Source organism: Phyllosticta citriasiana (assembly GCF_038021145.1).
Source record: "Phyllosticta citriasiana strain CBS 120426 chromosome Unknown IWZ02scaffold_2, whole genome shotgun sequence".
NCBI lineage: Eukaryota > Fungi > Ascomycota > Dothideomycetes > Botryosphaeriales > Phyllostictaceae > Phyllosticta > Phyllosticta citriasiana.
Window position 1 is genome coordinate 1,868,738 of NW_027117279.1, and position 15,953 is coordinate 1,884,690.

The following is a 15,953-nucleotide window of genomic DNA, read 5'->3' on the forward strand; positions in this document are numbered from 1 at the left end:
TCCTGCATTAGGAGTATCTAATTTTAGATTTAGCTAGTCTATTATCTAGCTAGTCTACTTAATGTAAATAAAGTCTCTAATGTTAAAGTTAGGTATATAATAGTATTTATTAGCTTATTAGTAGTTCTTTTCTTATGATTAGTGAATTAATTTATAGGCGTACTTATAGGCTTCTTATCTTCTTTTTTAGAGAGACTAAGCTATAGACTATGTTCTACCTTTAGGTAAAGTAGTTATTATTATATAAGTAGTCTAGTCATAATACATATATAGTATAAAGCTAAGGTCTACTTCTACTAGTATAAGACCTATAGCCTTATATAGGAGGGTAGCCTAAGCTAAGTCTATTAATAGTAGAAGATTAGACTAGTCATTTTAGTAGTAATTAATAAAGGGTTATAGTTAGTATATAAGGACCTAATTTACTATCTTAGTAATTCTATTTATCTAAGAGTAATAGGCTAAATTAAAGTGTTATTTAATACTAGTTAACTTATATAGCTCCTATATGAAGGCTAAAATGAACTAAGGACCTTAATCTAATAGTATACTTTTAGGGTTTCTGAAAATTTAGTAGATATGATTATAAAAAAGTTAAGATACTCCTTTAGCGTTAATTTTCTTCATATAAGGTAAACTAAAGGTTCTTTAGGATAACTAGTCTATAATAATAAGGATATAATTAAATCCCTTTTAGTCTTATAGCATCTCTTTAAAATCTATAGCTAAGTATTACTAGGGACGGTTAGGAATTAGTAGAGGATATAGAAGGCTAGGTATCTTATCTATAAATTTATAGTTCTAGTAGTAAATATAGTAGTTTTAGCTATATCTCTTAATTATATAAGTCTAGCTAGGCTAGTAATAGTATTACTATAATAGCTTTTACATTTTATTAATTCTAGGATAGGTAGTAATATAAGTAGTATATATTACTTTAATTATTCTTATATGAAGGTTATCCTAGTTAGGAATAACTAATGCGCTATAGTAAAGAAGTAATCTATCCTATAGCTTCTAATATGATTTATTTTCTAGTTAAAGACGGGCTATTTCTCTCTATAGTTTAAGATCTAGATTTTCTCTATTTACGCGGAGGAGTTCATTAAGGAAAATTATTAGTAGAGAAACTTCTAGCTCTATCATCATAAGTAGGACTACCTAGGAAGTAGGAATAAGATACTACTCTTATATAGCCTTTACTTTCTCTTTTTAAGTCTTAAGTTACTCTTACTTTCTTATAAGAATATCTATAATAATGTTTTCCTTTCCTAGTTAGTAGGTAAACTAGACTTAGTACTTAGTAAGTTACTTAGCCTATCTTACTTATTATACGGATAATTAGTGCTTAGAAGTAAAGTATTCTAATACTTAATAGTCTATAATTATAAGAAAAGGTTTATAAAGGCCTATAAGCATAGATCTCTATTCCTCTAGTCCTTATATAATAGCTAGGAGTTCTTTATTAGGTATTCTATAGTAGAGTTTAGTATCTAACATTACCTTAGAATAAAAGGATACTAGTTTCTATTCGTAATTTTCTTAATATTATAATAGAACTCCCGTAACTACTCTATTACTTATATCTATTTCTATATAAGTATCTAAAGTTAGATTATAGTTTACTAATAGTGATTCACTATATATTAGTTTCTTAAGGTTTCTAAAAGATTCCTCCTTAACTAGCCTAAGTTATTACTATTTTACTTTTAAACATAGTTTTTCTAGTAGCCGGCTAATTCATCCGTAGTTAGGGAGGAATCTCTAATAGAAGTTATAGAATCCTAAGAAAGACTAAAGAGATTAGAGGGTTATAGGTAATTACTAGGTATAAATAGGTTTAATTTTTTATGGGTCTATTAATATACCCTTAGTAGAGATAATATATCCTAAGAATTTCATGTAAGTAGTTAAAAACTTACTCTTTTTTATATTAGCTTATAGTCCCGCTTACGTAATTATTATAGAACTTTAATAACGTGTTAAGTATAATCATGCGGGTTTTTAGAAATGATAAGAATATCATCTATAAAAGTAATAATGAAATCATCTAAATAGTTAAAGAGAACTTAGTTAATAAAATGTTAAAAAGTAGTAGGCCTATTACTTAGCCTAAAAGGTAAAACGCGGTATTTAAATAGTCTATATCTTATATAGAAGGTAGTATATTCTTTAGACTATTCTTAAAGTTAGATTTAATAGAAAGCTTATTAAATATCTAGTTTTATATAGACCTTTCCTTTACCTACTCTCTATAAGAGTTCTAAGATAAGAGGTAAAGGATATAAGTCCTTCTTTATCTAATCATTTAACCGTTAGTAGTTAATATAAATTTACTAACCACCTCCGGGTTTTTTCACTACTAATACTAGAGAGGTATAGGGTATATAACTCTTAGTAATAAATCCTTTCTTTAAATTCTCTTAGACATATTCCTTTACTATAGTAAGCTATTCTAGAGACATTCTATAGAGGGGACTTATTAGTAGGTATAGAGAATCCTTATATATAAGAGAAATTTAATAATTAACTCCTATATAAGAAGGTAGTAGCTAGTTAGACTCTTATTTTAAAAAGATGTTGCGGTAGTTCTTATACTTAGAGGATAAATAATCATTAAGGTATTTATTAAAAGCTTTATCTTTATTAGCTTTATTAATATCATCTAGTATAATAGAATAAAGATCTACTACTTCCGTTAGTGTTTTTATAGGTAGGTTAATTTCTATAAGAGAAGTGAAAAAGGTTTCTTAGTTATTAACTTTAATATTATTAGAGATGTATATTAAAGAAATTAATTAGTTTATCCGTAAAACTTCACTTTATGCGGATAATTTTAGAATGTTTAAAAGATTTAAAAAAGAAAATTTAGTCTAGAGGATCTAACTAAATAAGTTATTAGTTATAGTAATCTAGAAGAATATAATGATGTGTAAGGAACTAGTAGCCTAGAATAATATTATAGCGCCTAATATCTAGTATGAAGGCGTATATTATAACTAGCTAATATTAGAAATGGAATTATAATTAATAAATAAAATTAAGTTACTTATTTATGCGTTAGTTAAACCTAGAGACTTTAAGGTTCCTACTAGTAATCTTTCTTTTCTTAATCCCTAATTCCCTAAGTTATAGAAGGAGTTAAGGATAGATAAAGCTAGATCTATTTACGCTAGTATTAACTAGGGTATAAATAGGTATAGCATGACTACTAGCTATAATTATAGTTTATATAGTAAATAGGTGTCCTCTAATAAGGTTATGAATATTCACCTATAAATTAGTAATTTATAGAGCTCTAAGCTTATATCTTAGGAAGGAGACTTCCCCTAAGACTTATTATTTTCTAATAAAGAAGAGTATAGTTCTAATATTATATACTCTTCTCCTTCTTCTTCTATTATAGTATTAACTATCTTTACTTTAGTTTCTAGGCACTATTAGATAAGGTATCTAAACTTTCTATATTAATAGTAGGGTCTAATATTACCTTAGAGTTCTACTTTTCCTTTACGTATTAGATTTTCTATTATTATATAAGGAGTAGATCTCTATAATAACCTTAAAAAAGGCTGTTCTCTTAAACTTCTACCTATTAAAAGAGTAGATTTACCTGCTTATTCCTATTATTATTTCTTTATACGGTCTTCCTAGGATGATAAAGATATATTTTAACCGTTTTAGTACTTAATTATACTTTATATAATAGGGTACGCCTTTTAAAGGTATTCTTTAAATAAAATAGAGTTATCTTATTTAATTCCTACTAAATAAGTTTATAGTAGGGGATCTAATAAAGAGTGAAAATCCTCTTTCTATTATTTATACGGAAGGTTAGCTTCTAAAGCTAGGTATATAAACTCTAACTAGAACTTCTAAAGATCTATAGGAATTTTATAATAAAGGTCCTTTAGCTTCTTCTTTACATCCTTTTACTAGTATAGATTCTTAAATACTTACTTAAGCTAGTAGTATAAGTTAGTATTAAAGACTAGATTATCTATCTTTACATAGGTATAAAGAAATAGTACTAAATGCTATACTACCTTACCCTATATCCTAGAGAGGATATAACTTATAATAGCTTCCTTAGTATCTATAGTAGTACCTCTTTTAAAGTAGTCCTTATTACTATAGATTTTATTATTTATGAGGAGCCGCTAATACTTATATATAGGGTTTTAGCTATTTATTAATTTAGGTAGGTTAGGTACTCTTAGTATATATTTCTTCTTCTTCTAGGATCTGTTCTCTTCTAAATACTATAAACTTATTAACTTAATAGTATCTTTATATAATAAAGTTTATTAACTTAAAATCCTTTCTACTAAGTTAAGGATAACTTATTTAAGAGTCTTAATTTATATCTTCGCGTAAATAGTAATATCCTAGGTTTATCCCTTTATAAGAGGAGTAATCTTAGATTAATAGTTATTAGCTTCTTCTAGTAGAATATGCCTAAAAGCTTCTTTAACCTAAAATTATATTATATAAAAAAGACCTTTCTCTTATACTTATATATTAAGCTTAACTAGTAATAGGGAGTAAAAAGATTATAATAAGAAGGGGAGTATCTATCCTCTTCCTTCCTCTAATTTATAAGGTAATTTAGTACCTCCACGTAAGGGTGTTTATTATTAACTACTAGACTCCTCTTAAGTACTAGTTATGTGGGCTTAATTCTTAGCTATACTATCTACGTATAGAATAGTCTTCTACTTTCTTATAAGTAGGTATAGAGAGGATACCTCCTTAATATTTACATACTATACTATAGCCTTATAAAGACTTCTATAGTTAATATATACTTAATACTCTTTAGTCCTTAGATAATACTAATATACCTTACTAAGATAACTTAAATTTCCTTCTTAAATAATAGACGGTCGTGTATAAGGCTTAGGCTATATATATAGTATACCTAGTTTAGGTATTCTAACACCTCCCTTAGGTGATAAAAAAGTAGGACGGGGATAATACCTAGAATAATCTTCTATATCTATCATAAATTATTAAGTAGCTAATATATAGGCTTTCATCTAGAGGCTATCTACTTAGTCAGATATATATGAAATTAAAAAGAACTTAATTAAAGTTAAGTAGTTAAAAGATGAAATTAAGTAAAGTCTTCTTAATTATTATAAATATAGAAGATACTATATACTCTTCTATCTTCTATATATATTTATATAAGAAGTAAAATGAGAACTAAACTCTCTCTTTACTATATGAATTACCACTTTAGTTACATTATTAAAATAGATAAGAAATTAATCTTCTTATTACTACATGAAGTTTTATTAGCCGTTAAGTAGGCTATATATCCTTAGTAGTATTTATTATCTATTAGTACTACCGGCTTATATGGCTTAGCCGGTTTATGTAGCTTAGTTATGATTAGCTTCGGCTTATTAAGTAATCACGTAAGGGCGTAGTTATGATATACTCATGTTACTAGTATCTAATATATGCTTATATTACTAGCGTCTAATAGCTATCGCGATAGATAACTTAGGTAATAGCCTAAGTAATAACATAGATATATTAACTTAAAGAGGAGCATAGAAAGGATTATAGGGAGTAATAGGTAAGAGTAAGCACTAGATAGGAATAAGCATATCTTAGAAACTATCCTATAGACTTAGCTAAATATAAGTAGACTATTCTACTAACTATACCCGTAAAAGACCTTAATTACTATAAGGGTATTAAAGAGGACCCGATAACTCTACTAACTAGACCCTATATAGGAACTAGGGATAATAGGAACACTTAACTAGCATAAATAGATCCTATAGAAAAGAAAACCTAGTTTAGCTACTATAGTAAAGGGTGTTATAATAGGTAGGCGTAATATATATATATAATAGCCATAACTACTCTAACTCCTTATTTATAATAATATTAGTAGGCTTATTAGGGCTAAAGAGACTACTAGTATTCTACTATAGGTTAGCTAATAGGAACCTAAATAGGGTTATAAATAGTAATAACTTACCTTCTAATACTCCTACATAGTGTAGTAACTTACCTAATAATAATAACCTAACTCTACTAGTATAACCCCTTTACTCTTTATGCTATTATCTATAGCCTTAGTATAGTTCTAAGCTATACGCTCTAGTATGTTTAAATAGCTAAACTATAAAGCTAAGGGACGTATAAATATGTCTTACTAGGCTAGAGTAGTAGCGTTATATGTATCCTTATCTAAAAGCCTATAAGCGTGATCTAGCTTAGCCTTAGAATAGGCTACTAGTAGAGGAATAGTAGCTATACCACTAGTAGATACGGGAAGGGGAGATAAATAAGATACCTAAGTCTAAGACTAGGTCTAGTAATAAGACTCTAACTTATTATACGCTATAGTATAGTAAGCATAGTTAATTAAGTACTTACGCTCCTCTAGTATAATGTTAACTACGCGGTAAAAATGCTTATTAATCTACTAATAACTAGTTAGTAATGTACCTAAGTAGTACCTAAATAGCATACCTATTTATACTAATTAGCTATAGTAGTATAGTATATATACTTACTACTCCTACCTATTAGCACCTTATAACTAATAAATAACATATAGATCTAGGCCTAAATAATTAAAGGGTCCCTAGAATAGTTAGCTATAGCCGTTTAGGAAATTAGCCCTAATAACTTACTATAAGTAAGCCTATAGCTCATAACTACTAGATAATAACATACTAGTATTACCTCTAGAAGAGCCGCTAGGCACCTTATACTTATAAGGAGAGGTCTATAGCTTCATAATAGGGGCTAAAGGGTTACCTAGTAGTACCCTAGACTAGTAGTAAATATATTACGCATAAGTAGGGTAATCTAATAGTAGCTAAGGCTAGAAATAAACTAGGTAGCTATGAACCTCATTATACGTAAGATAGGGGGGGGGGCTATAGTAAAAGTTATATAAAGGTAATAGTTAAAAAAGATAGATAGTAGGTAAGATAAGTAACCCTATTTATACGCTACTAGCTACTAACTCTATACCTATAAGCTAATACCTAGGCGCTTATATATAAGCTATAAGACTAATAATAAAGTAGATAACTCTATAGACTTAAATAAAGAAAACCCTATTACTACGCGATGATACTTAGGGCTATAATAATACTAATTATAGGCTAGAACACGCCTAATAGCATAACTATACCCTTAGGCTAGATAATATAATAACCTAATAGGTAATGCTACTACTTAACTCTACGCTACTTAGTACCCCTAAGACGGCTACTTACTAATAGTCTAAAGATAGCCCTTTTAGAGAGGGGGATAGTATAATACTATAACTAAGGTAGGGCCTAGAGAACTCTAACTAGGACCTAAAGGGGGCTATACTAGGACCTAAAGAGGGCTATACATATTAGTAAGGATATATAAACGCCCTAAGAGATAAACCCTTATAAACTAAGGTTTCATCTAATATCTATACTAAATATATTATTATTATTTACCCTTAATTTAACTCCCTATAGTGCTAAATCTCATAGCTAAACGCTATAGATTAGCCGTAACGGCGGTATAGACTACTTATACGTAATACTCTTTTACTTTACTATACTTAGTAAATAGATTATATTCTATTAAGTAACTCTTCTTTAAAAGGATAAAGAGTATATAGAGGCTAGAAGTTCTTTACTTTTAACTAACTATATCTACCTCTAAAATGTACCTTTAGAGTAGGTATGGACGCCATTTAGAAATCAATTTTGTCGTTAAGCTTTTCGCTCCCTCATCTACGCGGCCATTAGTAAGGACGACTTGCCTCGATAGGCGAACGGGGAGACTTACAATTCCTCCACAAGTCTTCAATCGCATCAATGCAGACTTCGCGTACCGGTGGTCTCATGAGAATCAGGTAACTTCAGACGAGGAGCATGATTAGTTGCAATGGCACGATGCCATCATAAGGGCAAAGTGACTTACTGTATGGAGTTGACCGCAAGGGAAATGCGCTCTGGATCTCGTGCCAGCCCTTTTACACGATCAAGCATTCCTTCGACGAGCTCTGGAATCTCGGACAAGAAGCGGATCAGGACCTTGTCCTTGGCGTCAAGATATGGCAAAATGCCATCTAGCACCTTGAGCGCCCACTTGTCGTAGTGAGCAATTGCTTCGTCTTCCGATTCGCGTGACTGGACGCGATCGTTATACCACTCTTCGCTCAGCCATGAAATGGCAACGTCAATCCGGCGCCGAAAGTCTTCGAGCACGTAGAGGTAAAGCGAGTCTCGAATTGAGTTGCTAATGAAGGCATTTTTTGCCAAAGAGGCCTCGCTCTCAGACTTGACCGGAACCTCCTCCAGACCAGAAGAGGCACGCGTGGCCAGACGGGTAATGATTGTAACCCATGCGTCGCGATCGTAGTTGCTGGCTGCCAGACGATTGAATCCATGCTTCGTGCCCTTGGCACGGCCTGGATCATCCAAGGCGGCCATGACCTCGAAAACGCGGGTTATGGTACATCGACCATACTCCGCTGTCTCTCGTATCGTCAAGGCAGGTGGTGATGGGAGATTGAAACTTCCCAGGGCTGTTTCTGGCAACGGTTCTAGCGGAGCAGCAACGGATAACGAGTTGTCCATTTTGTTGTTGAATGAATCCGAGCTGTCCGTCGGTTGGAATTCTGGCTCGTAGTCGTCATCCTCGTCGGCAGCTGTCAACTTTTGATTTGAGAGGTCCGTTGACGCGGACGCGAGGCGCTGGGTTTTGGTGAGGGACAAATAGCGTGACCTAACCGCCTGAGATGAAAGATTTGTTAGACCATAATTAGAAGTCGAGGTACCCATCGGAATAGATACAGGAAAGACCCATATCAGCCCCCCCGCAATACGAGGGAAAGATATCGAGGGTTTTGCGAGCAGCGAGAAGCGAAGGACGATGGACATGGTTCCGCCACGGGCTTGGATAGACTCACGTTGATGGCATTATCGAGATGTGCTTTGTCTATAGACCCAATGATAGGGACCAGTATTCGGACGAGAAGGTCAATGGGTATTGCCTGCACGTCGAAGTTCTTGGACCCTTCGTCTTGAGTCAAAGTGTAGAGCTGTGCGTAGCTGACAGGACCTGATCCTAAAGCAGGGGGCTGTATGGTGCCCGAAACATCTGCTCCCAAACGCTGTCGTTTTGCGTGGTCAAGGCCGTCCGTCGGCTCTGCCGGGGCCGGTCTCTTGCGGCTGATCTCGTCAAAAATCTCGAGACGCGTGTGATGAAGCCGGTCGACATGCTGCTGGATCCTTGCCGCCAGCGGATGGTTGGGGTTCCTGGAGGAGAGACACATATCAGGAAAAGCCCTCCCATAGTGCTCTGCTGTACGGGTTGAACATACTTCTTGATCACATTCAAGAGAAGAGCCCTCGTAGTGCGTTCCATCGATTTTACCATGACCTTGTTCTTCGAAGTCATTGGCGAGTTTGCCAACTTCAAAGGGTTGAAATTGAGGACAGTTGACACTATCTTGTTCGCAATCGAGGCACGGGAGCGAATCAAACCACCCAGACTGTTCAGAGTGGCTGTCACGAGTAGGGCATCACTGAATTTCGTCAGAACCTTTCCGAAATCACCGTCCCACTGCCCTGACCTTGATTCTTCCTGAAGGATGCTAAGCAACCTATCCAATAGGCCAGAAGCCTCAGCCTCCAAATTTGGCGGTGGGATCAGAGGGTGGTCCCTGGGCACCAAAGCCAGCGATATCTCGTTGTGCTCGGGGCGCTGTAAGCAGTTAGAGGGCCAGCACGTCAAGTAATCGAGTGACCAAGCAATGGGAGCGCACCCGTGGATCAGCGATCAAACCAGGAGTCTGGGTCTGAACGACACGCTGGACAAACTTGATGCAGCATATACGGGCACCAGGAGGAGCCGAGTCCATCCTGCGCAGAATGTTTGATTTGATGGTGGCCATCTTGGTCCAAACGGAGCTGTCGTGAGGGTTGTAAATGCTGGAGACGGCTCACGTGTGAGAAATAATCCTTTACCAGTCCGAAAAGGCGGACATGTATGTCATGGGTTGAATGGGGAGATTGGGCGCTGCGCAGTTCCATGGGGATTGCGGTAACTCACATGTGTCTGAAGACCAGAGGATAGATGCTCGCAGCAGCCTGCACGGCACCTTTGACAACGGCAACATCTTCGGCGGGCGTGTCCAGATAGTCCTTGATCTTGTCCAGCACGGCAAAGCTCAGCTGCTGCTTTTGCTCAGCAGGCAGTATGGGCGACGCAAAGGTTTCGGCGAGGAACTCGGCACCCCATCTGCGCAACTCGAGGTCGGCCCCAGCACCGATGATGGGCAGGATGCTGGGGATGATGGCAGGATAGTTTGCAGCATTCTCCAGCACGACCTGGCGAGCCTGCTTCAGTTGCGCGACCAGAGGGTCTGAGGCCGCCGATGCCTGTCCTTCCATTGTGCTGGTGTAAAAGTTGACAATCACGCGTCACAAAGGCGAGTCATGCCCAGTCGAGCGAAGGATGGGGTCAATCAGATTGCTTGGCTGTCGCGCGCTTCAAGAAGCAGTGATGGGGAGAAAGTTGGAGTCGTGGAGGGTGGAGGGTAGAGGGCGGAGGGCGGAGGGCGGCGCGACTACTTGCGCCTATACAGTACGGTACAGTACTGTGACCGCGGTTCTTGACCGCCCGGGTCGCCGCCTTTGCGGCGCACCTTGTCACGCTTCACGTCGCTCGGAGGTCATCTGCTTAGCCGCAACTTCGTCTCCTACCTACCTACAACATGGCGTGAGTGAATCCAACTCGACGCCTGTCACCCATCGAACGAGCTAATCGCAGAACAAGGATCCCGCGCTCAACCTACTACGACAAACACTGGCGCCAATCGCCTGCCCTGGTCCGCGCCCGACAGCCCTACCTAATCAAGAACGTTTTCACGGGCGCCGCAATTTTTGGCTTTGCTATTGGAGTCTGTAAGTTTTAAAAGCCCTTGCGCTTCCATCTTATGCCTAACCTGCCCACAGACGCCTTTACCATTCGCGCTGTAGCCCAAGACGACTTTGACGATGTCAAGGTCCCTGACCAGCCCGCGCAGCCCAAGAGTGCTTGAGCCCCACAAATCCTGTCCCATCGTATGCTGTCTACATTCATCATCCTCTGTTCGCGGCGCATCGACATCGATGCGCAGTATACCCAACAGCCCACGATGCCTGGGCCCCGTTACAGAATCAAGCAGGAAGTGAACCCCGGAAACCTTCTGAGTCTTCACTGTTACGACTTGACCGAGTCTTGATAGCGCATTAATGTACACACAAACACATTTTGGGGCGTCGCCTTCTACTTTTTCAACAGTGCTCCATTAAAGTAGACGATGCGGGTGACGGGCAGCATGACGGGGGAATCTAAACAAGGGGTCATCCCTACAGGCCTCTGCCCAAATGGCGAGGGAGAATGGATGAGCGAGAGGCTGAAAGAAAGGAACAAAAAGTCAACGCCACACACAACTAATCAAAACACAACCCTGTCGCCCTGTTATCCAACATCGGAGCCAATGCAGATTCCTGCTGATCCGCAATGCAGTCGGCCAACTTGTCCATAAACAGAAGCTGCTCGTTTCTTTGTCTTATTAAAAGTCCCAGAACGACTTATCGGCTGCAGCATTCTGAGCTCTTCCCGAAGCCTTTCGCGTGGGACGAGGCTGCTCCGCCTCGGCGTCCGGACCGTCATCACCAAAGAGCCACGCGCGACTAGAGCCCTTGCGACCTCCCATGCCGTCTCCCCCAATGTTGATGCCTCGCTCTTTGACTAAGCCCCGGGGTACATTCTCTTTGGCAACAGATGGTTGCGGAGACTGATCGTAGAGGGCCCAGTTGGTATCGAGGCCCTTTTTACTCCTGGGAGCCGCAATCTTCTCCGGCTCACCCGCCTGAGCTGCTGTGTTGGGGCTTGAATCGGCCATGACGAATTGGCTGTCAAATGTCTTCTGGCGGCTCTCATTGTTCACCGTCTTGGTGACGTTGCTGAGCGCGTCAGTCTTGCTTGCGCCTCCAGCATCTTCTCCATCGCTGCCTTCACCCAGAATAGGATCCTTGTAGAGACCCAAGCCCTTGTTTTGGGCACGCGGCCTCGGGGCTTTGGTCTTTTCAGCAGTGGGTGTTGCATCATCGTTGAACTCAAAGTGTGCTTGAGTTCCTGGACGAGGCTGGTGGATGACAGGACGCTTCACAGGCGTCTCCATGTCAACCTGGGCAGAAGTGGGTTAGCAATGAATAGCAATCATCTCGAGATGGATGCATACCTCGTCGTCACTCCATCCAAAGTGCCTCTCATTCTGTGCGTGAACCTTGACCGAGTGCTTCTCAGGGGTGACAAAGTCTTCAAAGTCCCATTGAGGAGCGTGCTTTTTGGTCTTGATGCCCGACTTGTCGGCCGTGGCCTTGGGAGTAGCATCCTCGCCATCACCGAATTCGAAATGCTCATACTTCTTGGGGCCAGCCTTGCCACGAGCCGGAGATTTTGAGGGCGATTGGGCAACGTCCTCGTCCTTATCAAATAGTCGGATAGGTTGGAAGTTCTTGCTAGCGCCGACCTTGGCCTGGATTGACGCGCTACCGATGCTTGGCGCACGCTCGGGACTGAGAATTTCGTGGAGGTCGCGTGGCGGTGGTTTCGCCGAGGTGGCGCGTGGCGCCAGTGAGGTGCGAGGAACCTCGTCATCAGCGTGGTTGCTGCTTGGCTGGAAGAGCGACAGACTTGCGTGGGGATCTCCGGCGAAGCTGCTTCGAGCGGAAGACGTTGAAGATTGCTGGCCAGGCAAGGAGCTCGAAACGATCAAGCGGGCCTGCTCCTTGCCGTCGCGAATGGGCCAGTTCTTCGCGCGGGAACCAATGACTTCAACTTGCTTCAGTAGCGAGGCCTGGTCCCAGTACAGACGGATTGTGCGTATCCTCTGCTGACTGTCGAAGTGGACAATGTGGACCTAAAGGGCATGAACGGGTCAGGCGCGATTCCAAGAAAAACGCTGCCAAGGGATCACAAACCATGGGGAAGACGACGACGCGATCTGCTAGAAAGTTGTCATCGAGGCCTGGGAGGTAGGCGCCGCCTCCAGTATTGAACTCAATCGTAGTCTCGATGTCCAAACACAGGGCCGAGTCAGCTTCGACGGCGGACAGGATCTTTTGGTCCTTCTTGGTCAGGACCTTGGTCTGGGCCAGAAGGTGCTTGACAAGAGCGTCAGAGTCGGCGACGGTGGTCAAGGTGGGAATGTAGTTGATTGACGCTTGAGGAGCCAGAACCCCACCAGCGGACGGCGAGGCGAGAAATGCTTCATACGCGGCGCGCAAGGCCATGGTGAAGGAGGGCTATCGGGAGAGTTGAGAAGACGGCGAGAGGGAGGGAGTGAGGGAGAGAGGGGACTGGAGTTGAGTTGTTTGGGTAGAGGGAAATAAACAAATGAGAACGGGACGACGACGACGACGAGGTGAACTGGGATGGTGCGACAGAGAAGGGTGCGATGGCCGGCCCCTGCCGTCTGTCTATCTTTTTCCTTGGGAGCTTTAGGTAGGTACCTAGCCTGGGTTCGGTTTGCTTGCGGTGGTACGGATTTCGGTGCGCGGGAAGGGACAGGGACGGGAGAGACTGGGACCCAAGGAAATCCCCGGTCCCGTCAGCCATCACCCCGAGGCCCGTGCCCCGCGCTGTCACCTAAGGTAGGTATGTATTTCCGTCACCATTCATCCGCCGGTGCACTTGGGTACATGCAAAAAAATACTCGTACAACGCCAGTGCAGTCTGCAGATAAGCTCAACGGTTGATTCGTATTTAGGTAGCACTGATGGAAATCGGCCGAAAACAATAATAACAACAACAACAATAACAACAAAAACAAAAAAAAAAAAAAAAAAAAAAACCCAGCAGCACCCCTCACGCCTCCTCCGCCTTGTACGCCGGCGCCTCGCCCTCGGCGTCGAAACACGTCTCCCAGCAAAGCACCTCTGCAGGAAAGTCCTTTTCCACGCTTGGCCGCTCTCGAACAAACCATGCAAGCGCCGCGCCGACCGCTGCCAGCACCGCAAGGCTGATCCACAGTGCATAGTTGGTCGTCGTGATGCTGAAGTCGTTGCTCAGATAGAAGCTCGCGCCGCTGACGGCAACTGCCAGGGCCTTGAAAAGCCACGCTGTCTGCATCAGCCCTATGACCGTGCCCGCCGAAAAAGCATCGGGCGCCACATTGAGCATCAGGAGCGTCACCAACGCCTGCGCCGCGTTGGCCAGCGTGTGCTTTACGATAATCGCCGTCGTTGAAGTCACGGCAGTCAGTGGTGCAGAACACATGGAAACGAAGACGAGTATCGGAGTCAGGATGTAAATGGCAGGGAAAAAGAGAGCAAGGGAGCGGAATGGGCGCAGCAGTCCAAACCTTTCCACTGCCCGCGGGATGGCGTGCAGCACTGCGATGCCAGCCACCGCCCGGACGGCGAGTAGAATCAGACCCAAATAGTTGCAAGGGAGACCCATTCCCCCTTGGCGGCTGCTGCTGTGCCCAAGGTGAGGAAGGAGCACGTCGAACGACGACGCGTGGAGGGAGAGAATGGAAAAGGAACACAAAAGGATGAGCAAAGAGGGTGCCCGGAGAAAAGAACCTAGACCGATCGGTTCTGGACGATTGAAGTCGACAACGCGGATGGATGGCGTCTCCAGGTCATCTTGGCCCAAGAAGGCTGTCCTCTCACAGTCGAACTCGGTCGAGTCAGGGGATGCGGCCATGCGAGGGAGCGTCTGTGTCTCTAGTTAGTCGTTCTCTGGTTGACTCCGTTTTCTTCGAGCCCAACTGACCTCGTCAAGTGCAAATGTGGCCGCCACGGCAATGATCAGGACCAAACTGCCGCATGCAATTTGGCTGCTCAAAATCGGATATTTCTCCCACACAGCTCCGTGCGCATTGACACTGCCGGCAACCATGCCCTGCACCAAGAGCCCTATGGAGCCACATACGCCCACAAGAGGTAGCCTTGCAACACTTTGTGCTCTGTTCGCTGGACTTGCGCTGAGGTCGCCAATCATGGTGAGCGTGCTAACGACCACAGACGAGCTCACGAGGCCAGCTGCAAAGCGGAGAACAGTGCAGGTGATGAGATCGGTCGCCAAACCCACGGACAGGCAGCACATGGCCATGCCAAACAGACCGCCAAGTGCGATGGGCTTTCTTCCGACACGGTCAGCCAGATATCCCCACAAGATACCGACAGTCCCGCCGAAGGCGTAGGCGCAGTCGAGAATGCTCCGTAGGTAAGACGTCGACAAGCTGCCGCAAAAGTCGTCGTTGGATATAAGCATCTTGAGCTGTGGTTGCAAGCTCGAGGCGACAATGCTGCGTCGTCACGTCAGTGACAGTCATCGGAGAGGGTCTCGGGGGCGCGCACGCTTCAGCTAGATACGCCACATAGATCCACGTCAGTTGCTGCGTGTGGTTGGAGCGGTAGTTCTGCATTGCGTGTTCTTCCTGGTATTCTTCCTCCTTTCCCTCTGCCTCGTCCTCGGGGTCTAGCCCATCGTCGCCAAGGGCGTTGACTTGTTGGTAGATTCCCAAACTTTTGGCTTGGATCAGAGAGCGGACGGAGAGATTGAGGCCCAGCATTTTAGCATCAAAAAGTTCTTCTTTCTTGTACAATCAGGATGTAAGGAATCGTCTGTGCACGAAAGGAATGAGTAGATGAGAGAGCGGGGTGCTGTAGAATTGCTTGTAGGATGAATCGATGTAGTGAGAGACAGTGTAGAATCGCGTCCAGCACGAGTCGGTCGGATTATGTAGACAAGAGGAGATTCCACAGGCTAGAAAGAGTGACGGTAGAGCGCAACAGACATGGCTGAGGCGTCGGAGTTGGAGGGGTGTGGTTTGGTCGGCGAAGAGGTTGATGAGATGACAAGAGAGCGAGCGCGGGCAGACGCGGGTCTGGCCGGTTTCCCGGGCTCGCGCGTGCGCAGCCAGCCTC

General features: G+C 42.1%; 4 protein-coding genes across 4 annotated transcripts; 1 reads left to right on the forward strand and 3 right to left on the reverse strand.

The window, feature by feature from the left end:
- Window positions 1-7,573: 7,573 nt before the first annotated feature.
- On the reverse strand, window positions 7,574-10,566 carry IWZ02DRAFT_442664 (uncharacterized protein). Its single transcript, XM_066766976.1, has 8 exons — window positions 10,078-10,566; window positions 9,791-9,956; window positions 9,599-9,729; window positions 9,347-9,550; window positions 8,933-9,281; window positions 7,942-8,756; window positions 7,807-7,877; window positions 7,574-7,751 (listed from the first exon to the last, which is right to left on the reverse strand). The coding sequence occupies exons 1-8, from the start codon at window positions 10,416-10,418 to the stop codon at window positions 7,690-7,692; spliced, it is 2,139 nt and encodes a 712-aa protein (XP_066626357.1). The 5' UTR covers window positions 10,419-10,566; the 3' UTR covers window positions 7,574-7,689.
- A 175-nt stretch (window positions 10,567-10,741) lies between these two features.
- Window positions 10,742-11,068, forward strand: IWZ02DRAFT_487630 (uncharacterized protein; the record flags this gene model as incomplete). Its single annotated transcript, XM_066769391.1, has 3 exons — window positions 10,742-10,746; window positions 10,804-10,931; window positions 10,983-11,068. The coding sequence occupies 3 exons, from the start codon at window positions 10,742-10,744 to the stop codon at window positions 11,066-11,068; spliced, it is 219 nt and encodes a 72-aa protein (XP_066626358.1).
- A 502-nt stretch (window positions 11,069-11,570) lies between these two features.
- Window positions 11,571-13,640, reverse strand: IWZ02DRAFT_137248 (uncharacterized protein). Its single transcript, XM_066761708.1, has 3 exons — window positions 12,999-13,640; window positions 12,257-12,937; window positions 11,571-12,202 (listed from the first exon to the last, which is right to left on the reverse strand). The coding sequence occupies exons 1-3, from the start codon at window positions 13,308-13,310 to the stop codon at window positions 11,585-11,587; spliced, it is 1,611 nt and encodes a 536-aa protein (XP_066626359.1). The 5' UTR covers window positions 13,311-13,640; the 3' UTR covers window positions 11,571-11,584.
- Window positions 13,641-13,673: 33 nt separating this feature from the next.
- On the reverse strand, window positions 13,674-15,927 carry IWZ02DRAFT_473495 (major facilitator superfamily domain-containing protein). Its single transcript, XM_066768984.1, has 3 exons — window positions 15,384-15,927; window positions 14,797-15,331; window positions 13,674-14,739 (listed from the first exon to the last, which is right to left on the reverse strand). Exons 1-3 carry the CDS (start codon window positions 15,596-15,598, stop codon window positions 13,885-13,887), a joined length of 1,605 nt encoding a protein of 534 aa, XP_066626360.1. The 5' UTR covers window positions 15,599-15,927; the 3' UTR covers window positions 13,674-13,884.
- Window positions 15,928-15,953: the final 26 nt, after the last annotated feature.